The 18,417-nt window shown below is 39.6% G+C and overlaps 1 protein-coding gene across 13 annotated transcripts in view; it reads right to left on the bottom strand.

The window, feature by feature from the left end:
- Positions 1-18,417, bottom strand: part of ADD3 (adducin 3) — a 91,988-nt gene that overhangs the window by 8,920 nt on the left and 64,651 nt on the right. For all 13 annotated transcript variants that reach the window (XM_056494766.1, XM_056494770.1, XM_056494765.1 and 10 more), the window contains 7 exons: positions 15,313-15,536; positions 4,413-4,551; positions 2,823-2,974; positions 2,637-2,717; positions 1,426-1,575; positions 444-587; positions 257-355 (listed from right to left, as the gene is read on the bottom strand). In XM_056494766.1, the coding sequence (XP_056350741.1) occupies positions 257-355; positions 444-587; positions 1,426-1,575; positions 2,637-2,717; positions 2,823-2,974; positions 4,413-4,551; positions 15,313-15,507 (960 nt within the window). In that variant the 5' untranslated portion in view covers positions 15,508-15,536. The remainder of the gene's footprint in view (positions 1-256; positions 356-443; positions 588-1,425; positions 1,576-2,636; positions 2,718-2,822; positions 2,975-4,412; positions 4,552-15,312; positions 15,537-18,417) is intronic.

Below are 18,417 nucleotides of genomic sequence, written 5' to 3'. Positions count from 1 at the left end.
CACAGCATGGAACAAAACCTTCTGTACCCTTTGGAGTGAAACACCACTGAGACTGTGTCAGTGTTCCTAGAATGAGTATTTTTGCCATTCCCTCGCTGATTCCCTGATTATCCCAGTCTCTCTTTGACTGGGAATACAGGATTATTGGATTCCACAACTCCAAAACTGTGCAATGTAAGAGGTCTTCCCATCTGGGATATAATCTGTAACTCTGCAGCATAAATGTTTGAAATTAAACACAGATAAATTCTCTCACCTGTGTTTCACAGGCCAGTTGCACATTGAAAATATAGTGGAATGCTTCTTCCAGTGTTTCTCCTAGTGCTACCACACCATGGTTTCTCAAGACTAATACCTAGTAAATGAAGACACTAATGTTAAATGGTAGAAACTGGAGCAGGACATGAAAATTGTTTATGAAGAGCATAAATGAGGTTGAATACCTTGCAACTGGGCCCAAGAACTTTCTGAAGCTGAATTCTCTCTTCCTGTTCATCAAGAGATCCCTGGTAGCTGTAATAAGCAACATCTCCCAGAATCAGAGCCTCTTGTGATATGGGAAGAATGCCACACTTCATAGAAGAAACCTGTTTCATAAAAATGAAATGCTGATAACTAGGGAAAAATGAACTCTTAAAATTCACATCTTAACCACCCAAGCCATAACAGGGTGTACTTTGTTAGAAGAAAGACAAACTCCATAGAGAGAATTTAAAAACATACCCCCCACCAGTCTAATTTGCAACAGGGTGACAGATGTGCTGTTACTCTGCCTAGGGACACATTTATTGGAGGAAATTTTTGTGATTTTATTCATGTTTAATTCATGTTTAATTTAATTATTAATGTTTAATAGTTTGTCCTTCTTTTCCACATCTATGACTTCAAAAAGCCAGCATAAAAGAAATTGTTAATTCCTTTTTATTTTGTCTCTAGGCAAGGAATTTATATATATATGTGCATTTCTAGATAAAATAATAAGATTTTAATTATTTCTAATAAATTATTTCAGGCCTCCTTACATTTTTATTATTATTATACAGACCATTTAAAGTTTATATTAACTATAACATTTAAACACTGAGGTAAATCCAAACTAAGTGTAACTACTAATCAAACCACTTAAAAATGGAGCTGCATAATGCAAATGAAGATGATTTATACAGCACATTATATTATCTAGGGTGCTATAAACAAAACCTGTGTAAACTATTTGCTTTACAACCTCCTCAACCTGAGTGCAATAATCTCTGAGCATCAGTTTATTCTGATGCCATTCCACTGTGGTGGTCCAGCCCTCTCTCTATTTGATAACCCCACGCTTTTATTTACCAGTGCAGAGTGGATATTAAAACAAAAATAAGCTGTTAAGAGGAGAAATATGGCCTAAGCTCATGAGGTAAAGGTGTTTTCTTTCAGACTCACAGCAGCTGTGGCAGGGGTGTGTATGTGTATGACACATCTGACGTCGGGGCGGGTGGAGTAGATGGCCACGTGTGGACTGAAGCCCACGCTGTCAATACTGAGAGCTGTGCTTCCCTGGTCCACCACGTCCCCTAGGATGTTCACTTTAACCTGAAAAAGGCAAACAGACACATGATATTCAGGAAGTTTGTGACAACTTCAGTTATCTAGAAAATACCCTTCCTTTCTTATTTGGCACCAAATTTCCCCACACACATTCAAGGCTCAGAGCACAAAAAAAGTAGGAGAATGAATGTGTGTGTCAATAAACCACCCTGCTGTACCTTGATAGCTGTTGGAAGTTCAGCCATGGAAGAACTAAGCATAAGACCCTGATACAACATGTATTCTACTCCAGTCTAGCTGACCTTTCCTTGTTTCTCACTTTCAGAAATGCATTTCATTAGCATTTCCTACATTTTAAATAAGAAGATAATTCAGAGCCTGAGAAATTTCCAGTATGAATATTCAATGCACAAGGAATTTTCAGATTCATGGGAATGTTAAAATAGTAATTCCTGGACCAACAAAAAACTACAGCAGGGTCATATATCATGGTATTTTGGTTCTGTGCTTGCTATGCAATAGTATCAATCTCATTTTGGTACTCCTTTCACCTTGAGGCAGTTTCTTTACAGATATGCAGTGACATGAAGAGCATATGGCAAGTTCTACACCAAAAGATGTGTGATTTAGCAGCCACCACTGCCTAAATACCAGACTGTAACTTCACCCAGCTCATTTGCTGGGCCTGGGGAAGTTGATTTAACTTTATCTCTTCACTTCTAAAGGTAAGAGATGATTCTGATAACACTACTTCTACAGAGTCATTTCACATGTATTGTCACACTCTCAGGTTATAAAAGGCTGCTGCTACACTGAGGCTACTGGTGCTGCACTGAGGCCACTGCAAAACAGACAGGAAAATAAAACTTTGCTGCTCCACATTGAAGCTGGAGACAAAGAAACAGAAAGTAAAGCTAAACCCAAGAAGAAATATTGGCAACAAAAGGTGCTACTATCTAAGCAGTTAATCAGCTTTTCATCTGGTGGGTAAATATTAAAAACACCCAAACAACAGCATAATTACAGAAGTCCTTCTAAGGAGCCACAAAAGTATTTTAGAACACAGGATAAGCCCAGTTGGTTATTACAGCAGGTGAATCACATACCAAATTAGAAGCTGAAGCTTCAGAAAAGGACAGCCCTCTTGGAATGATTAGAATGTGGTCATGTTCTTTGCTTACTCTTACCTGCAAAGGAGACAGGAAATGGATTACCGACCTAATTTACATTAATCGGGGGGAAAATAATTTGAATAATTCTAAATAAGTTTCTTTTTTCTCTAAAATACTTACTGTGATATAGGTATTTGGCAAATGTGCCCACCCAAACAAGTCAGCCAATCTATATAAACTGGCTAACTTGCACCGAGTAAGTTTTTCTCCCTTAACAAACGAGGAGGTATCTACCCCAGGTAGGTCATTGATGGGTGTAATCATTCCATGGCCTGAAAAACAGACAAAAATAGATGTTGGCCAGTTGGACAATTAAATGTATTTCCAGTTATGTCATAATCTTCCAGAGGCAGAGTATTTAAGTGGTCAGCAAAGCAGTACCAGCATTTATGAGACTGAATAAAGGTTTTCCTGAGCTGTCTCCTGAATCAATATCCTACATAGGACTGGAACTGTGCTTTAAGACATTTATCACTAATGAAGTATTTTTACATGTTACTTTGAGGTTTTTTGTCACAAGAGAAGACATTCCTTGTCTTCTGACACCAGCAAAACTAATTTGAAGAGATATCTCAGTCTTGACAATTCAATTCAGCCCTTATGAAGAATTTATGATTGGTGCAAGAGTTCCCAAACCTTTAGACAGAAGGTATCACCTCTTAACAGAGAAATCATAAAGATCAATTTCTCTCTCTGACTTGTGACTACACAAACATATCCTTTTCCCCTCCATGAATGCATGATAGCCTTTTGACACCCCACAACCTTTCTTTAGAGGAAAAGTTTAGACCAAAAGAGGTAAAAGCCATTTTGGTTTTCAACAGAAGAAGTGTGCACTTTGAGATCTGCCCCCACTGTCTCTGGCAAACCCAGCAGAGACAAGAGTGGGACACAGAGTCTCAGTAACCAACCAGTGATGTGAACACGAGGTTATTTGGGCTCTCTGCTCTCTTCCACTCGTTTTGTTAAATAAACCCTGAAGTACCATTTTGGGACCAAATCTCCAAAGATGATGAAGGCTGACAGCTGCCACTGTACTTCAGGCTTGTAAGCTCCCATATGATGTCCACCCACAGAACTTAAATTGACTTGAATGTCTCAGTGCTTCATGACTTGGAAAGAAGAACCTGGGTGTTAACTGCAAGATCTCAGTGATATCTTTACAAGTAGAGTGCAGACTAGAAGCTGTCCTTAACAGCTGTGGGAGCTGTTTATCTGATAATTCAGTTTGCCAGGGTATTCTCCTCACCTCAGAGTTGGGTTTTGGGTTTTTTTAGTAACAATTTATATGCAAGAGTAGAAAAATAAAGAAACTAAATGGTAATGTATTTCACATCTCAGTTCATATTCATGTTAAACTCCTAATAGTAACAGGGCACAACATTTAGTTCCTTACATCAGTTCAACTTTTATTAACAAATTACAGAATCACTGAGTTTGAGGATTCCAAGGATTTTAGCTATCATTACACAAGTCAAAGAATTTGAGAGAAAGAAGTCTAAAAAGGCAAATCAAGGCCACCATCTGCACTACTTCACAGCTGAAGAAAGCTCTGACAGAATTTTCGGAAAAGGAAAGAGGAGATCCCAGCAATCCTAACCCCTGGTAACAATTAAAACAAAACAAAACAAAACAAAACAAAACAAAACAAAACAAAAAAAAAAAAAAAAAAAAAAAAGAAAAGGAGCAGTTTATGTTTAATTCACTTACTGAGTGGAGATGAGGAAAAACCTGTAAAAGAGCTTGCTGTAATGTATTCAGCAATCTGCTGTAATGCAAGCAGTCCAGTGGGGTTATTGCCCTTCTTCATCTGTTCTTGAATAAGGCATTCCAGATCTTCTCTAAAAGCCTGTAGAAACATTTGAGAGTCATCAAGGAAACCTGGCCTTGATAATCTTAATTATAGGTGGGGCTAGTAGTTCTGCCTCTTACTAATGTTACATGAAACTTCCCCATAGACTTTGTTTTTAGTTGTTTTAACTTTTCCAGAATTAATCATCCGACCTAAACTTTATAGACCAGGTACTGGCAATTTGTGGGGCAGAAAGTAGGAGTTTGGTCACAGAGGATTTACTAATTCCCAGTACAAGACAAGATAAAATGTATTTTAAAATATTTATTAAACCCATTTTTATGAGTAATAAAGCGTTGTCCATATTTTGGAAGAGATACTTGAAATTCAATCAGGATGTGTTGCTTTCTGAGCTGGATTTTTTTTTTATAATGTAATCCCTCTGAAAACCCATTCAAATTTGATAAAGTTATAAACAACTGGAAAACTGGAGCTCATCCATGCTCAAGTAATATCACAGACATGCAAAAACTAGATGGAATGCTATCTTCTATTTCTTTCCTTCCCAAAAGGGAAAACCTCTTCCTTCTTCTGAAGAAAGTGACTGCAAGCCCAAGAGATAAACTCTTGCAGAATAAATAATGAAAAAGTTTTCATAGAATCAAATTTAATATACCATGCACTGTGGACAAAGCCTGTCCCTTTGAGATGATCAACAGATTATTCCCTGTCTACAAGAAACCCTTGTCCTAGGACCACTGCAGTCCTGACATTCCTAGACTAAGTAAATTCTGTTTCTCAAACTTACAGGTTACATTTTCTAGCCCTCCCATTACTTCTTGGCAGCATCTTGCAGCTTTTCCCCAAATTCACAGTACCCAAAGCTGCACACAAAATGAGCTGAGGTGGATTGAGAACACTCCTCCTGGCTCCTTCCAAAAAGATATTTGCTGTCTTTATCATGCAGCTGGCTTCTATTATAACTCCAGACTATTCCCTGTAAGTAATTGCTCCTTTCAGTTTTCCTTCCTTGGCAGAGCACTTGCTCTCAATTAAAGAAAGAAAACAGTTCTGTATGACAAATGTAATTTTAATTCAGTTCTTCAAAACACCAAAAAACTCTGTTGGAAAATGAACCCATCTCCTGGGTCTGTTCACCCACAGGTTTTGATTAGTAGGACAGAGTGCTCCTGAGCCCCACCAAGACATCCTCAGGACTCTACTTGATACAGCCTCCTCAGCTGGACAGTTGAGCTTCCATGACTCCTAATTACCAACTTTTCAGACATCCATGCTCGTCTTAGAATAATTTTGTCAGGATCATGGCCATACCTGAGACTTGCCAGATTTCCATAAGTAAACTCTCTAAAAATTCCCACTGACTGACTCTGAACGGATCTGTTGCATAGATCTCTCTCTCAGTGTATACCAGAATATTCACATGTCATCCCTCAAACAGCTGAACAACCTCTCACCAGCCTGAATACACAGGCAAAGTCAGATTTTTCTCTTTTGTGGCTGCTGTTGGTAAGGTCTATGCAGCAGAAGAAAGGAGCAGATGAGGAAAAAGGAAAAAAACAAACATGGAATTGAGAGAGAAAAGGAACCTAACGGAGGGAAAAGAAGTGGAGGCCAGGGAGCAATGGCCATAAACTGACACAAAGTTCCAGCTCAACATCAGGAAGAACTTCAGATCAAGGGTAGCAGAGCACTGGACCAGGCTACCCAGTTCTCTACATTATATTAAATTATTCCTCCTTCAGTCCAACAAGGACTACAGAAAAGATCTGCAAAAATATTAATAGTAAAGTCTTATTAGTCATATTCAGATTTCTGGATTTTTTTAAACCTGTACAAGTAATGTTACATCTACAGCAGAAAAAAAGATAATATATTTTGGGAAACTTTTGACAGAAGGATTTTTATTAGTTTATTACATATTATATTTTTCATTCTTCTGCTTTTTGGTCATGTTTTTGTCATTCTTCTGAGCTTTATTTTGTACCTTAATGCTAACAGTAGTATGTTACACATTTGCTGAGACTACTAGGGATGAGGATTTAGTGCTGTATCAACAGCTTTATTAAATCAAACAAGCAGTTTCCCTTAAAAATAGTTCTAGAAATAAGAGAAGATAGGTAAGAATCAGGAAAGTGGCAAATGTGGAGGTTTGGGATGAGCTGTAAAGCAGGTGAGAATATGGATGAAGTGCAGAAAATTAAGTATGCCATTTATCCACATGCCAGTGCATAATGATGTTCTCTGGCAGCCTTCTGCCCATCACATGAATATCTATGAATATTTTAATACACTTCATTCACTGCTACAGACCTTTGAAACTAGGAACTGCATATCCTTAGGTAACCACCCCACATGTGCTAACAGAATCTTCTTCCATCTCTGGTAATCCCAGCGGGCTCCTATGAAGGGCACCACCTTCCTGTGGTCAGCAATTTACCTTTAATAAGAGCCATTAAATGAATGATATTTATTGCATATTTATTTCACTGCACAAGACTGATTTCTGTAAAACTACTCTGATTCTGGGATCTGACCAGAGCAACAGGAGCCTGCTTCTGAAAACCTAACTGGAGCCTGGAGACCAAGAGGTTTGGTTTTTTCATATGAGATTGTAATATATCTATATATATGTGTGGCATTACACTGCCCACAAGTGATCAAGCAAAAGTCATACAAGTAAGTCATACTGAAGAGAAATGCTTTCAAAGAGATGACAAACATGCTGCTCTGGCACAAAGCAGATATTTTTCAAGCTGAAAGGTCACTATAATTTTAGATGTAGTATTTGACAAGAAAATGCTGACAAAGGAAAAACTGTACTGTCAGATGAATGAAAAATGATGTTATTCAGCTATATGCTCAGCATTGCTCAATCAAGGGAAAGTTTCAGCCCTCAGATTTAGTAGGCTCTTCAAGTACATGTGTATTGTTTTGTTTGTTTGTTTGAAACCACAACAACTTTAGACAGGAGACAGTAAGAGCAATGACTTTTTACAGTGGGTAGAAGTCCCAAAGTGAGCAGCACAGCACTTCACAGCTGCCCATGATCCTGCCAACACAGCTGGACTCAGACACCTGCCTGTGCCTGCACACAGCAAGGATGTAGCCTGGATAACCCACCCCTCCACAGCTGGGAATCATTTCCTGTTTGCACAAGCATCCTTCTGCCTTCAGGGACCTCACCTGCCCACCTGTGTCCCTCCTTGTTTGTGCTGAAACAGCACTTCAAGCATCAGACTGAAGGTTTGCATAGGAAATATCCCATGGTACAAGAACTGGGCCCATGACAGCACTGGAAAGGAGGTACAATGACATTTCAGACAAGATGCACTACTAGGAGGATGCTGAGTAGGGCTTTTATTTTAGACACCCAAGTGAGTAGCCTGACCTGACCTTGGTAAAATGCAGGCTGCTGCTCTGTTTCCACCTCATCCACCTCATCCACCTCCTGAATGCCACTCTACCACCTTGCTCTGAGACATGATTTTCCCACAACTCACCAGTAAAAATGAACAGGCAGCTCAGCCTGCTCCTAAAATTGTTTCCAGAATTCCACTCCTTCCAAAACTGTACTTAGTATTTTACACCAGCTTAGACAGCCTTACGTGCTACTGCACAGCCTGTAGAACAGACACAGATTTTCTTGATGGAGTCTTTAGTAGAATGATTAGGTCAAGGTCTTTCTAATATCATAAAATTACTTCTCCAGAACTATTTGTAATCATCTTCCAAACACACATCACAGACTCAGGCAGTTTAGATGGAAAAATCTTTCAACTTAGATCTGCAACAGTTCTCTGAAACTCAAGAGTGAAGTTAATAAGCTCAGTTGTGACTCATTTACTTCCATTTTCTTTCAGAAGTACAGTCTAAGTGTGAGCTGACAGTGTAAATTTGAGCTTTTAAGAATCAAAACAACATTTGCATGTACCAGTTGACAACTAGTATTTTCAGTCAACATATGCAGGAAGAACTAGAATAATCAACTTGCTAGAATAACCTTTTTTACATGGGTACACACATATATAGTGCAGAAAAATGATGTTGCTAAAAAACTTGGTATTAATATCTTCACCTTGCTGAGCAGATCTCTAAGGATGTTAAGAAGTACACAGGTTTATAAGTATTTTGACTGTCTATGCTGTTTCTTTTTTGTTGACCACTGATTTCCACATGTATCCAAATCAAAACAAGTAGAAATAAAATAATAAGCAAATAATAATGGTATACAAGTCATCTACAAATACTCCACACCACTGCAAGCCTTTAAGAGGAGAAAGCACGTGCTCACATTAGGACTAATTACAGTACTGACCAAACAGTTTCACATCATTCTACAGGAAAGCAGCTAAAAAAGATATGTGAGATCCCTACCTTTCACAGCAGCCCTGCTGTTAGACTAAAAGCTGCCAAATAATACAAGAAACCCATTAAACCATCTTCACTTTTGCTTGTTCTGATCAGAGTTTCTAATATCTTAAATCCATTTTAAAAAGGCATAATTCAACTTATCTAAACATGTCCACACAGAGTCTTTAAGCCAAATCTCCACCACTGAAGGAAAGTTTCAAAACTTAACTGGTATTTTGTCTTTGAGAGCGAAGAGATGTTAATTTTGGTTCCTGTGCTGTAAACACAGCTGCCTGTGAAAGGAAGACCTTCACCAAAACAGCCGACACAGCTCCCAACAGGCTCTTTCAGGACTGAAGTTTAGATACAAACAGCCTGTGCCCTAAGTGGAAAAGGGTGGAGCTGGCCACAAAAAAACCGCCAGTGAGTGAAGGCTGGCGGGGAGAAGATAAGAGTCACAAAAAGTGTTTGTCAATGCCATGAAAGAGAACAAGGGGGATGGGGTTTCTGAGTTAAGACAAAAAGAAGTAGCCTCAGTAATAGCTGAAGTTACAATAATCTCTTCACTTGCACTGAAGGTGAGGGTACCTGGGCTGGGTTTAGTGACTGGGCTGACAGCAAGGCGCTCCCCATGCTGAGCTCAGCCTGTGCCAGTTTTTCCGGCTCCTCTAACCTGGTGCACACTGGCTTTCCTCCACGAGCTGCAGCAGTGTTCCCTCCTGTGATAAGCAGCCTAGAGATACCCCATGATTACAGCCAAACCCGAAGCACTGGACTCCTTTGTCAAGCCCATCTCCAGCACACCCAGCTCCCAGAGCCAGCCACTAACAAATCTGCTCTCCATGGGGGTCTGGATCCCTCCCTCGTGTTCTCTCCTGGAGTAAAGCCATACCCATAGATCTTGCTAAATGGAATGTAAATGAAATGTAATGAATGTAAATGGAACATACAATGAAATGCAAAATGCTAGAAGAAATCAAATTTCAGCTCATCAGGGGTCTCATGCAGTTCTGAGCATAATTAACTGGGTTTTTCAGTAAGTGCAGGACTTGGAAGGGTGGGAGCACACATGGTGAGGATGCACTAGGAGGGATGGCAGAGCTCTTGCAGGGTGTTCTGGATGCACATGCTCTTGCAGCCAAGGAGAAGAGTCAGCAGTCACGGCTTTCCAAGGTTTTCCAAATGTATCTGCTGCCATTTACATCAAATGAAAAAAACCCACAGTTCAAACTAAGTGGAAAGGAGCAATATGGAAATAGAGGGGAGTGAAAGGTAACCCAGTTTTATGGTTAGCAAGCAGTGCACCATTGCAGCTACAGAAATGATAGCTAGGCAGTCGGATTTCTTGGGTCCTCACAGAGATCTAGAGATGGCCTTGATTTGAGACATGTTGCCCTGACCACAAATTCCCTCTCACTTAAAATGTTTTCACAGTGCACAGGGGATCTTTAAGGGACATTTTGTAATATTTCTTCAATGGCTTGTGAAGTAGAGCTCTTGCCTCTGTGTGAACAAAATGCTGCACAGGTTGTAGGATGAAAGCATGCAGTTAAATAAGCTATTGCATGGGAGGAGAGTCATGAGTTCCCAGCAGGATATCGGGAATATGCCAGAGAAGACAAGAGCCAGAGCAGGGCAATGCAAGGCAAGAGGACTGCCCAGTGAGGAGGTCCTCAGGTGATATAAGAGGTTGACTCCTTTGTGGCCAAGGGTGAGACTTCTGAAGGATGTGAAAGGCTTTTGAACTTCTGAGAAAAGAGCATTAGAAGCCAAAAGTTATGAGGAACTGAAAGGCTTTGATACTTTTAAGAAAATAAACTGCCCCAAAAGGGAGTGGTATTGCAAAAATCCTGGATGTTCACTCAATACAAAATAAAATAAGCTAAACAACTGTAAAAGCAAAAAAATAAATTAAATCATCCTTCATCTCTGTCCCGATGGTTTGAAAATAACATATCCAGGAAAAAAAATCAAGTGTGGGTGGGATTGCTTGTTTTTGAGGAGAAAAATCTGCCTGCATGCTGCATGCTAAGGCAGACCTCTGAATAGAAGAGTTGCTAAGCTGTATAGTTATCTCCACACTTTTTTTTGGGCAAGACCAGCTAGTGTGGGAGGCAGGGGGGTGTGTGCATGTGCAAGGCAGGAAGGGAGGCACAGTAGAGAAGTACATTTTTACCTCAGTATATCCCCCCAAAATTTTGCAGTGTGGATAGTTTTACCTGAGCCTTTTTGAAATAGCAGTGTCAAGCCAGAGTGGCTCTGAACACCCTGCAGAGTCAGGATGGGTTGGTAGACACTCTAGATCCAGCATGAAATTAAAGTAATGCCTGATGGGATCCTGCCAACACAGAGCTCAACTTAAGAAAAAAAAAACACCCAAGCTCCAAATAGCTGTGTTTTGCATGTAAAAATGGCAAGTACACATCCAGTGGGTTCTCAAGAAACCACACAAAACTTCACTGGTAAATTAAAAACATAAACTGGACATTTAAATTCTAATAACTGGGCATTTTTATGTTTATATAAAACAGTTGTTCAACTCTTTGCTTTAGACACAACTTCTGCTTACATTAGTAAAAATAATGAAGTATATCTCATATGTAAGCACATCTTTTGTACAAGAATGCATCCTCTCCCATTTTTACCCTCACCTGTAGCTTTCCTTCCAATGCACCAATATAAAGGGTGGAAGGTACTCCTCAGGGCAGTCTAAGCCCTGATCCTAATTTCCTGTCAGGTTACACACATTGTCCTGCTAGCTGAAGCCTGTAGTTAGTTTTTCTGCTGGGTGGTTAATGGTTTCTCATGGTCTCACTGCACTGGAAGCAGTGTGGCACTGCTGCCTGCCTGCCTGCAGAAGCATCCAACACCTTCCCTGCTTCATGATGGCTGTGGGGATCTTCTCCCAACCTGTATGTTCATTCAGCTCCTCAGTGCTGCACTGGCAGTTTGCATAAGCACCATAACTGCACAACCACTGCCTTTTTCTTTTTTTTTTTTAAGTGTTTTAAGAGTTTCTTCTGGTTGCTGTGGTGACAGCATCAGAGAAATTCTAGAAGGAAATAAAGGCCAGAAGGACCTGTACAGCACAAGTGAAATAAGGAGTTTGATGGTACAGAAAATATATTTTTGCTCTGTGAAAGACATAGTTACTCTGTGTAGCAAGCAACATATGACTGTTTAGCATACAGACAGTACTGTTTTTAATTGTAGAGTTAAGTTGCAAAATATAAAAAAACCACAAAACAACCAATTAATCTTTTCAGATTTTGGATATATTACAGGGCAAGCATCTTGGGCCCAATAAGCAAGAGAACTAGTCCACTACATTAATGTAGCATTTTTCTTTAAAAATAACAACATGCTACCTGAATCCTCTGAACCTGAAGACATTACTAATATAAACCTAAAAGGCTTTATGCTAAGATTGGCCAGCAGTACTTCTGGATGCTATCAGGCTGCTCAGGCCCAGCTGATTTTAATTTCTTTCCACTTTTCTAACAGACACAGAACAGCAAACATGTTCAGCTTATCAGATTCTACAGGCTATCAGATACTCAAGGTCTACATGCAGTATTAGGCAAACACATCTGAGAACTCACTGATAATGTCAGGACATTCTCCATGGGCAATGGTCAGAAAACAACTGTGATTTGTTTAAGGTTTATTATGAACAGACTCCAAGACATTAGCAAACATCAGAGGTAATGGAAATAGCTTTTCAGTAGCTTTTAAATTATTTAATTTAGGAAAGGGAAATTGCACATCAGAGAGGAGTAGTCAGATTGCACACTAGTATGGGCACTAAACAGCACATCAGAGAGATGCAGCAGCTTGATGACTGAAGATGTCTGGTCAGGCCTGTAGCCCATACAATAACATGCACTGAATAAAATATATTGTGGTATATACTGAAATATATTCTCTAATTTATTTTCTTGCTAAAGGATTTAGATTTTCCTACTTGAAAGAAAAAAAAAATGCTTGTTAATAAAACCAGATTAAATTAGTAAATAAGCTTCCTGCTATGTGACAGTGATTAACCCTTTAGTTTTGCACCTCTGCTCAGAGAAAGTACATGCTCAAAGATCACCTCAAGTCCATAACAAGCACGTATACTTTTAAGACAGTTACTATCTACAGTTACTAGATACACTTCACATTTACTAATACTTGCCAGAAGAGGAGTCATTGACTATTTCTTTGATCTGAATGTATTTATCAAGGCTTGGTGAAGATATACATTTATATATCTAAGACTGGGTGAAGATGTACTAGCAAAGCAAGTTCTTCCTTAAACTGTGTCTCATAATTCCTCTACTTCTAAACATTTTCAAACAATATTCTCTCTGTCAAGTGGAATATTCCAGAAAAGCATCTAAGTTCTATGAAAATATGTAACACAATGTAATTCTGCAGCTATAAAACAAGAACACTATGGATAATAATCATCAATTCAATCCTGAACCTGTGTTACACAGGCTTGTAACAGGACCAATACTTTATGGTCTTTGTGTGATGAATTCTAAATTCAAGGGAACAAGGTAAATGTTTTCTGTCCTGAGTCCCAGAAGCAGTATGGCACATAGCAGCTGGAGCCTGGAAAAAATAATGCACCTTTCACCCCCAAATAAATTACGAAATTTGTTTGATGGACATTTGGTCACAGATACTGTATAAAAATGCTTTCATTTCCTTGCGTGAGAAATCACAGCAGAGTTCCTCTAAATTTTCTGTATCAGGAAAAGGGAGGATAAAAGGAGATACTTGAGGGGAAGTGGGAGCTCAGACAACTCCTCTTCGTGCCTGATCCCACCCTCAGCTCCCACTCTAAGCCAAGCAGGCAGCAGGCCCCTGGCTTATTTGGACAACTGTTCCCTTACAAAACAAAAACTTGCAACTTATTGGCAGCTCTGAACAGTCACTTTCCAAAAAGTGCTGGGCTCAGCTTCTCTTGCAGCAGGACATTGATAGCAGCCCAGCAGCTCCCTGTCCCACAACCTTCTGTTAAAACAGCAGCCTAAACTCAGGGGCTCATACCCCTCTTCACATCCCTTCCTAAAATCTGCATGCTGACACTGCATCTACTAAAAAAACCACCACAGAGCCTGCAGCAAAGGGACATTAATCACATCAGGCAGACTTGGCAAAAGATGCCCCAAAATGTTAATGAAATAGTTACACTCATCAGATTCAATACTGTCATCAAAAGGACCAAAAAAACACCCTCACATACAAAATCAAATGATCTCTCAAATTTATTTTTATCTGTTAGGCTAAAGATTTAGTCTTTCTGTGAGTCCTGGCTACTCATATGTGAATATTTTAACAAAAATGAGTAGACTCCGATCACATTTTACAACTGAGTATTTAATATAAAGTTATCATGATTAAAACATTATGCAGTACCTCCTTAGAGTATTTTCCTTATAAAAGAGCCTGGCTGCAAACCCAAGCTTGCACAAATTGACTTGAAAAATAATAAATTCCTTAGTCAACAGGTTCACATTATACTCAAAGCAACACACAGATCCAAGAGACACTCCACGACAACACTTTAGCAAACAATCCTGTTATTCATGGATGACTATAATAGAGTGATTACTAACAGCTGTTTGCAATCTCTTTACATATGGAAAAGCTTCAAAAAATTACAGAAGCACCCCAATTTACAGAGAAACTGAAGACAGAAGGATCTGTAAAGCTGCTTAGCCCCTTCCCAGTCCCATTATCCTCAATACTCTCATGTACACACAGATACCCCTAAAGGATCATTCCACAGGCCTTATTCACTCCCTATGGCTTCAAAGTACTCAAGGCAACAGTGTTACTTTCCAATGTATTCATCAGGTTAAACTCAAAGAACACAGGTATTAAAATATAAATTAAAACTACTACAAATGTGGTTCAATATATTGAATATTCTTATACGTATTCTACACAAGTACTGAACTTACACAAGCAGTAGATGAGCACTAATATGGCCAAGTTGGGGAATGATCACCCTCAAGGACATAAAAAGAACATAGTCTAGTTTTTAAATAAACTTAACCCAATTATAAATGTTAATTAAAGCATTCCTGATGCAAATGATAGGTTAATATTCAAACCCATAAAGCAGAACACCACGTAATGCCCTAATTTGTTCCTATTTGACCAGTGACTCCTCCACTCTCTTCCTTGCCCCTAAGTTTTAATTAGGAACCCTGCAGCCAGCCACATCTTTCTGTAACAATGCAATGAACCATAAGAATATAAAAGTATCAGGAGAAAAAAACACAATAAAGGCTGCTTGTCCACAGACAAAATGCTACACCAACAGAATGCTGGATAATCTGTTCACTGACTTTCCTTAGAAGATGGTCCAGAGATATTCTATCTAGCTGTGACACAGATTCCTTTTTTTATAACAGCCTTTCCTTTTTACTCCCCATGAGTGGCACTCACAGGGCTCTGCAGTATCTGGGTGACCCTCTTCCTCTGCTCCATCATGTTGAAGTCCTGTCTCAGGTCAGGGGACATGTTTCTCTCCCGGATGTACTCCGGGTCATTCTCATTGATGCGATCGAAGTACCGCTCTTTGTGAGGCATCGTGGCTGGGGGAGGAGTAGTGATCACCACCTGGCTGGCATCAGCACTCATGCTTCAACACTGTGGAGGGAAGGCTTCCCCTGAAACAAAAGAAAAACAGGGAAAAATGTTAGTTCAAAGGAGGGTAGTGCGCGTAACTTTCAAGTCTGGACACAACTGATGTCCCTTCACATCTCTGCAGGTCATCTAAAATGAAAGGAGAATAAGTGAATAACTACCATAATCAGAAAATTTAGGAAAGACTCTAGGAAAAATGTTTAAATACCATTAGTAAGTTATCTGATAGTGCATAACCATCTCTATTCAAGGAAAAATAATAAGCAAAAAGCATACAATTAGGAGTGACATTTGAAATGACCACTGTGCATTTTATGACAAACTACCCTCTGTAATTTTACACTACACTTACCACCTCCCAAGGTTTTTATACAGCTTTTTTTCCTGAGCTGTTCAAGCAAACACCCAGAAGAGAAGGCCTGTTTAGTATCTGCTCAGAGCTCATCTCTCAAATTGAATGAAGAAATTCCTCAATTACAGCATTTTCAAAGCATCTCATAACCACAGCTTAAAGACAAGGCTTCAGGACACTCAAAGACCACCAGGGAATTTCCAGAGCTCCAGCTGGTGCCTGCTTTTTCATGAAACACTTGGAGACACTGAGGGAACTGCAGAGAAGGTTGTATGTTGGCTCATACAGCACTGAGGCCACATCTATGGCAAACAGCTGAGCTTTAGCTTTTCCCCTTCTGTGTGCAATTATATGCAAAGATTCTCACTGAAGCTCATTACATTAAGAAAGGGGAAAAAAACCCAACAAAAATACTTTCATGTCTTGGTAGAAAGCTTAAAAATCTCATTAAAAAACCTGATAAGCATTCGTAAACACAAACAGAACTAGATCAAAAGGAAAGAAACAGACACCTGAATTTTCATACAAAGAATCAGACTCAAAAGCACACTCAGGAACACCATTCCTCAAAAGCTACTCAAGAGGCACAATTTCTCAGGTTTGAGGAACAAAGAGAAGCAGGATTTGAAGGACGAGATAAGTGTATTATGAAAATACATTTTAACATGCAAATATCTACAGTCAATAATAAATTTAATATAAAAATATTTGCATGCAAAAATATTTGGTATGTAAATTCACATCTTCAGAGGAAAAAAGAAGCCCAAGTCAAGCGTGGTTTGACATTCTGGTATCAGTGGATCAAAGTGTCCTTGCTTTGTGGCACAGTTCACCCATCCCTCGTTTGTGTCACTGCAATTACCATTTGGGGTAATCTGTGAGCAGTGAGCCAACGTGGAGCATCCAAACTGTCTCCACTGTAATCTCATGTATTTCCCAGGTGAAACACTGGAAACCCCTGTCAAAACCAGCTTCAGCAGCCCAAGCCCTCCTCCTGCCTACAGTCCTTATAACACCCTCTGCTGATCAGCCAATCCACGACCCAAGCTGGCAAGAGGATGTAAATTGGTTTTCAGCCAGTTTCCCACACTGATTCCCAAATGGCTTTGCTGACAGTGCAAGGGAGAGCAAAAGGATGAAATCCTGGGCCACTGCAGCCCTGTAACTAAGTAAGAAACTCCAGACAGAAACCACCGACAGAGCTGAGAAAGTATTAGGAGATAAGAGCCAAGAAAACTGTGTCTATGACTTTCTTGTACACTACAGATAAAGATAAAATTTGGGATTGAGATGAAACACAAGAGCTCGCTATAGGTTTAATTGGTTTTGTTCTTCCTGCCTTTTTTTTTTTTTTTTTTTTTTTTCGCACAGAGAGAGAGAGAAAAAGAAAACATCATCTGGGAAGCAACATTATCCAGCTGCACACACAGAGCTCCCAGGAGGTACCTGGCATGTTGGATTACATACCATGTTCTGGGATGTATAATTCACATCCTGGAGACAAGCTCCATGAACTCTGATGGCTTCATTCCAGAGGCTGTGGAAACACATTGGTGAGTTTTGCTTTTGCTGCTCGGGTGCAGTAGGAGTTCATTCAGCATTTGCTGACTGACCACTGGAAAGCCTGGGATGTGTGATCAGTTTGGGGATGCTGGGGAGAAAACAAGGGCTTTGCCTCAAGGAAGTGAGAGTTAGGGAAAAATCTGCTAGAAGCACGAAAGAAGCTGAAGTTTTTCTAAAGAATAAACTCTTGGGATGATGTCTAGGGATCTGACCACCACTCAGCATAGGAAAAATACTCCTATAAATGTAACTGTGTATTATGCCTCCCCTTCTCCACCTTGTGTGTACTTTCCCTTACCTACTGTATGAAATGGTGAGGTTAAAGAAGAAAAAAAAAAGCATCAGGAGAAAACATAAGACCATGAGATCATTGGCTAAATGCCACAAGGTATGAGAAACTCGAAACCAGACCTGTCAGCTTTCACTGCTCTCCATCTGTGTTGGGATAAGAGCCTCCATCTGAGCCAGAACAGACACCTTCCAGCACCTGCAGGTAACTAAAAACAGTCTAGAAAATCCAGATAGCAAGAACCTTGCTTGAACTGGTGACCAGCTGTGACTCCTGCTCTTTTCCTCCTTCCCTGGAGTTGTCTTATCTGACCATTTATTTCCCTAAAACCTCAACTGTTAACCCCAAGTAGGAGACTTGCTCAGCTGCTGATCGACTCAGTTGGCTGGATCAACTACATGCATATCTGAACTTCAAAACACATTTATTGTTATTATTATAGGTTTATAAGACATAATTAGTTCAAGTCCATTACTTTACAATTCATTCTTACAGCGACAGAAAAGCCCATTCATCTGTAAAAATGGCACAAATGTGACTGGCAATACCCAAAATCCACAAAAGAGATTTTTCTAATTGCCTTGGACTTTAGTTTTTCCTCTTTCCTTTCAGCCTGGTTTGTTACCTCCAGCCATTAAGATTACAACATTGAAGTCCTTGTAGTATAAAACCCCTCCATTACTGAACATAATATGGGTGT

Source organism: Oenanthe melanoleuca, chromosome 6, assembly GCF_029582105.1.
Source record: "Oenanthe melanoleuca isolate GR-GAL-2019-014 chromosome 6, OMel1.0, whole genome shotgun sequence".
Lineage (NCBI taxonomy): Eukaryota > Metazoa > Chordata > Aves > Passeriformes > Muscicapidae > Oenanthe > Oenanthe melanoleuca.
The sequence above is the reverse complement of the archived record's forward strand: the minus strand, read 5'-3'. Positions and strand labels throughout refer to the sequence as shown.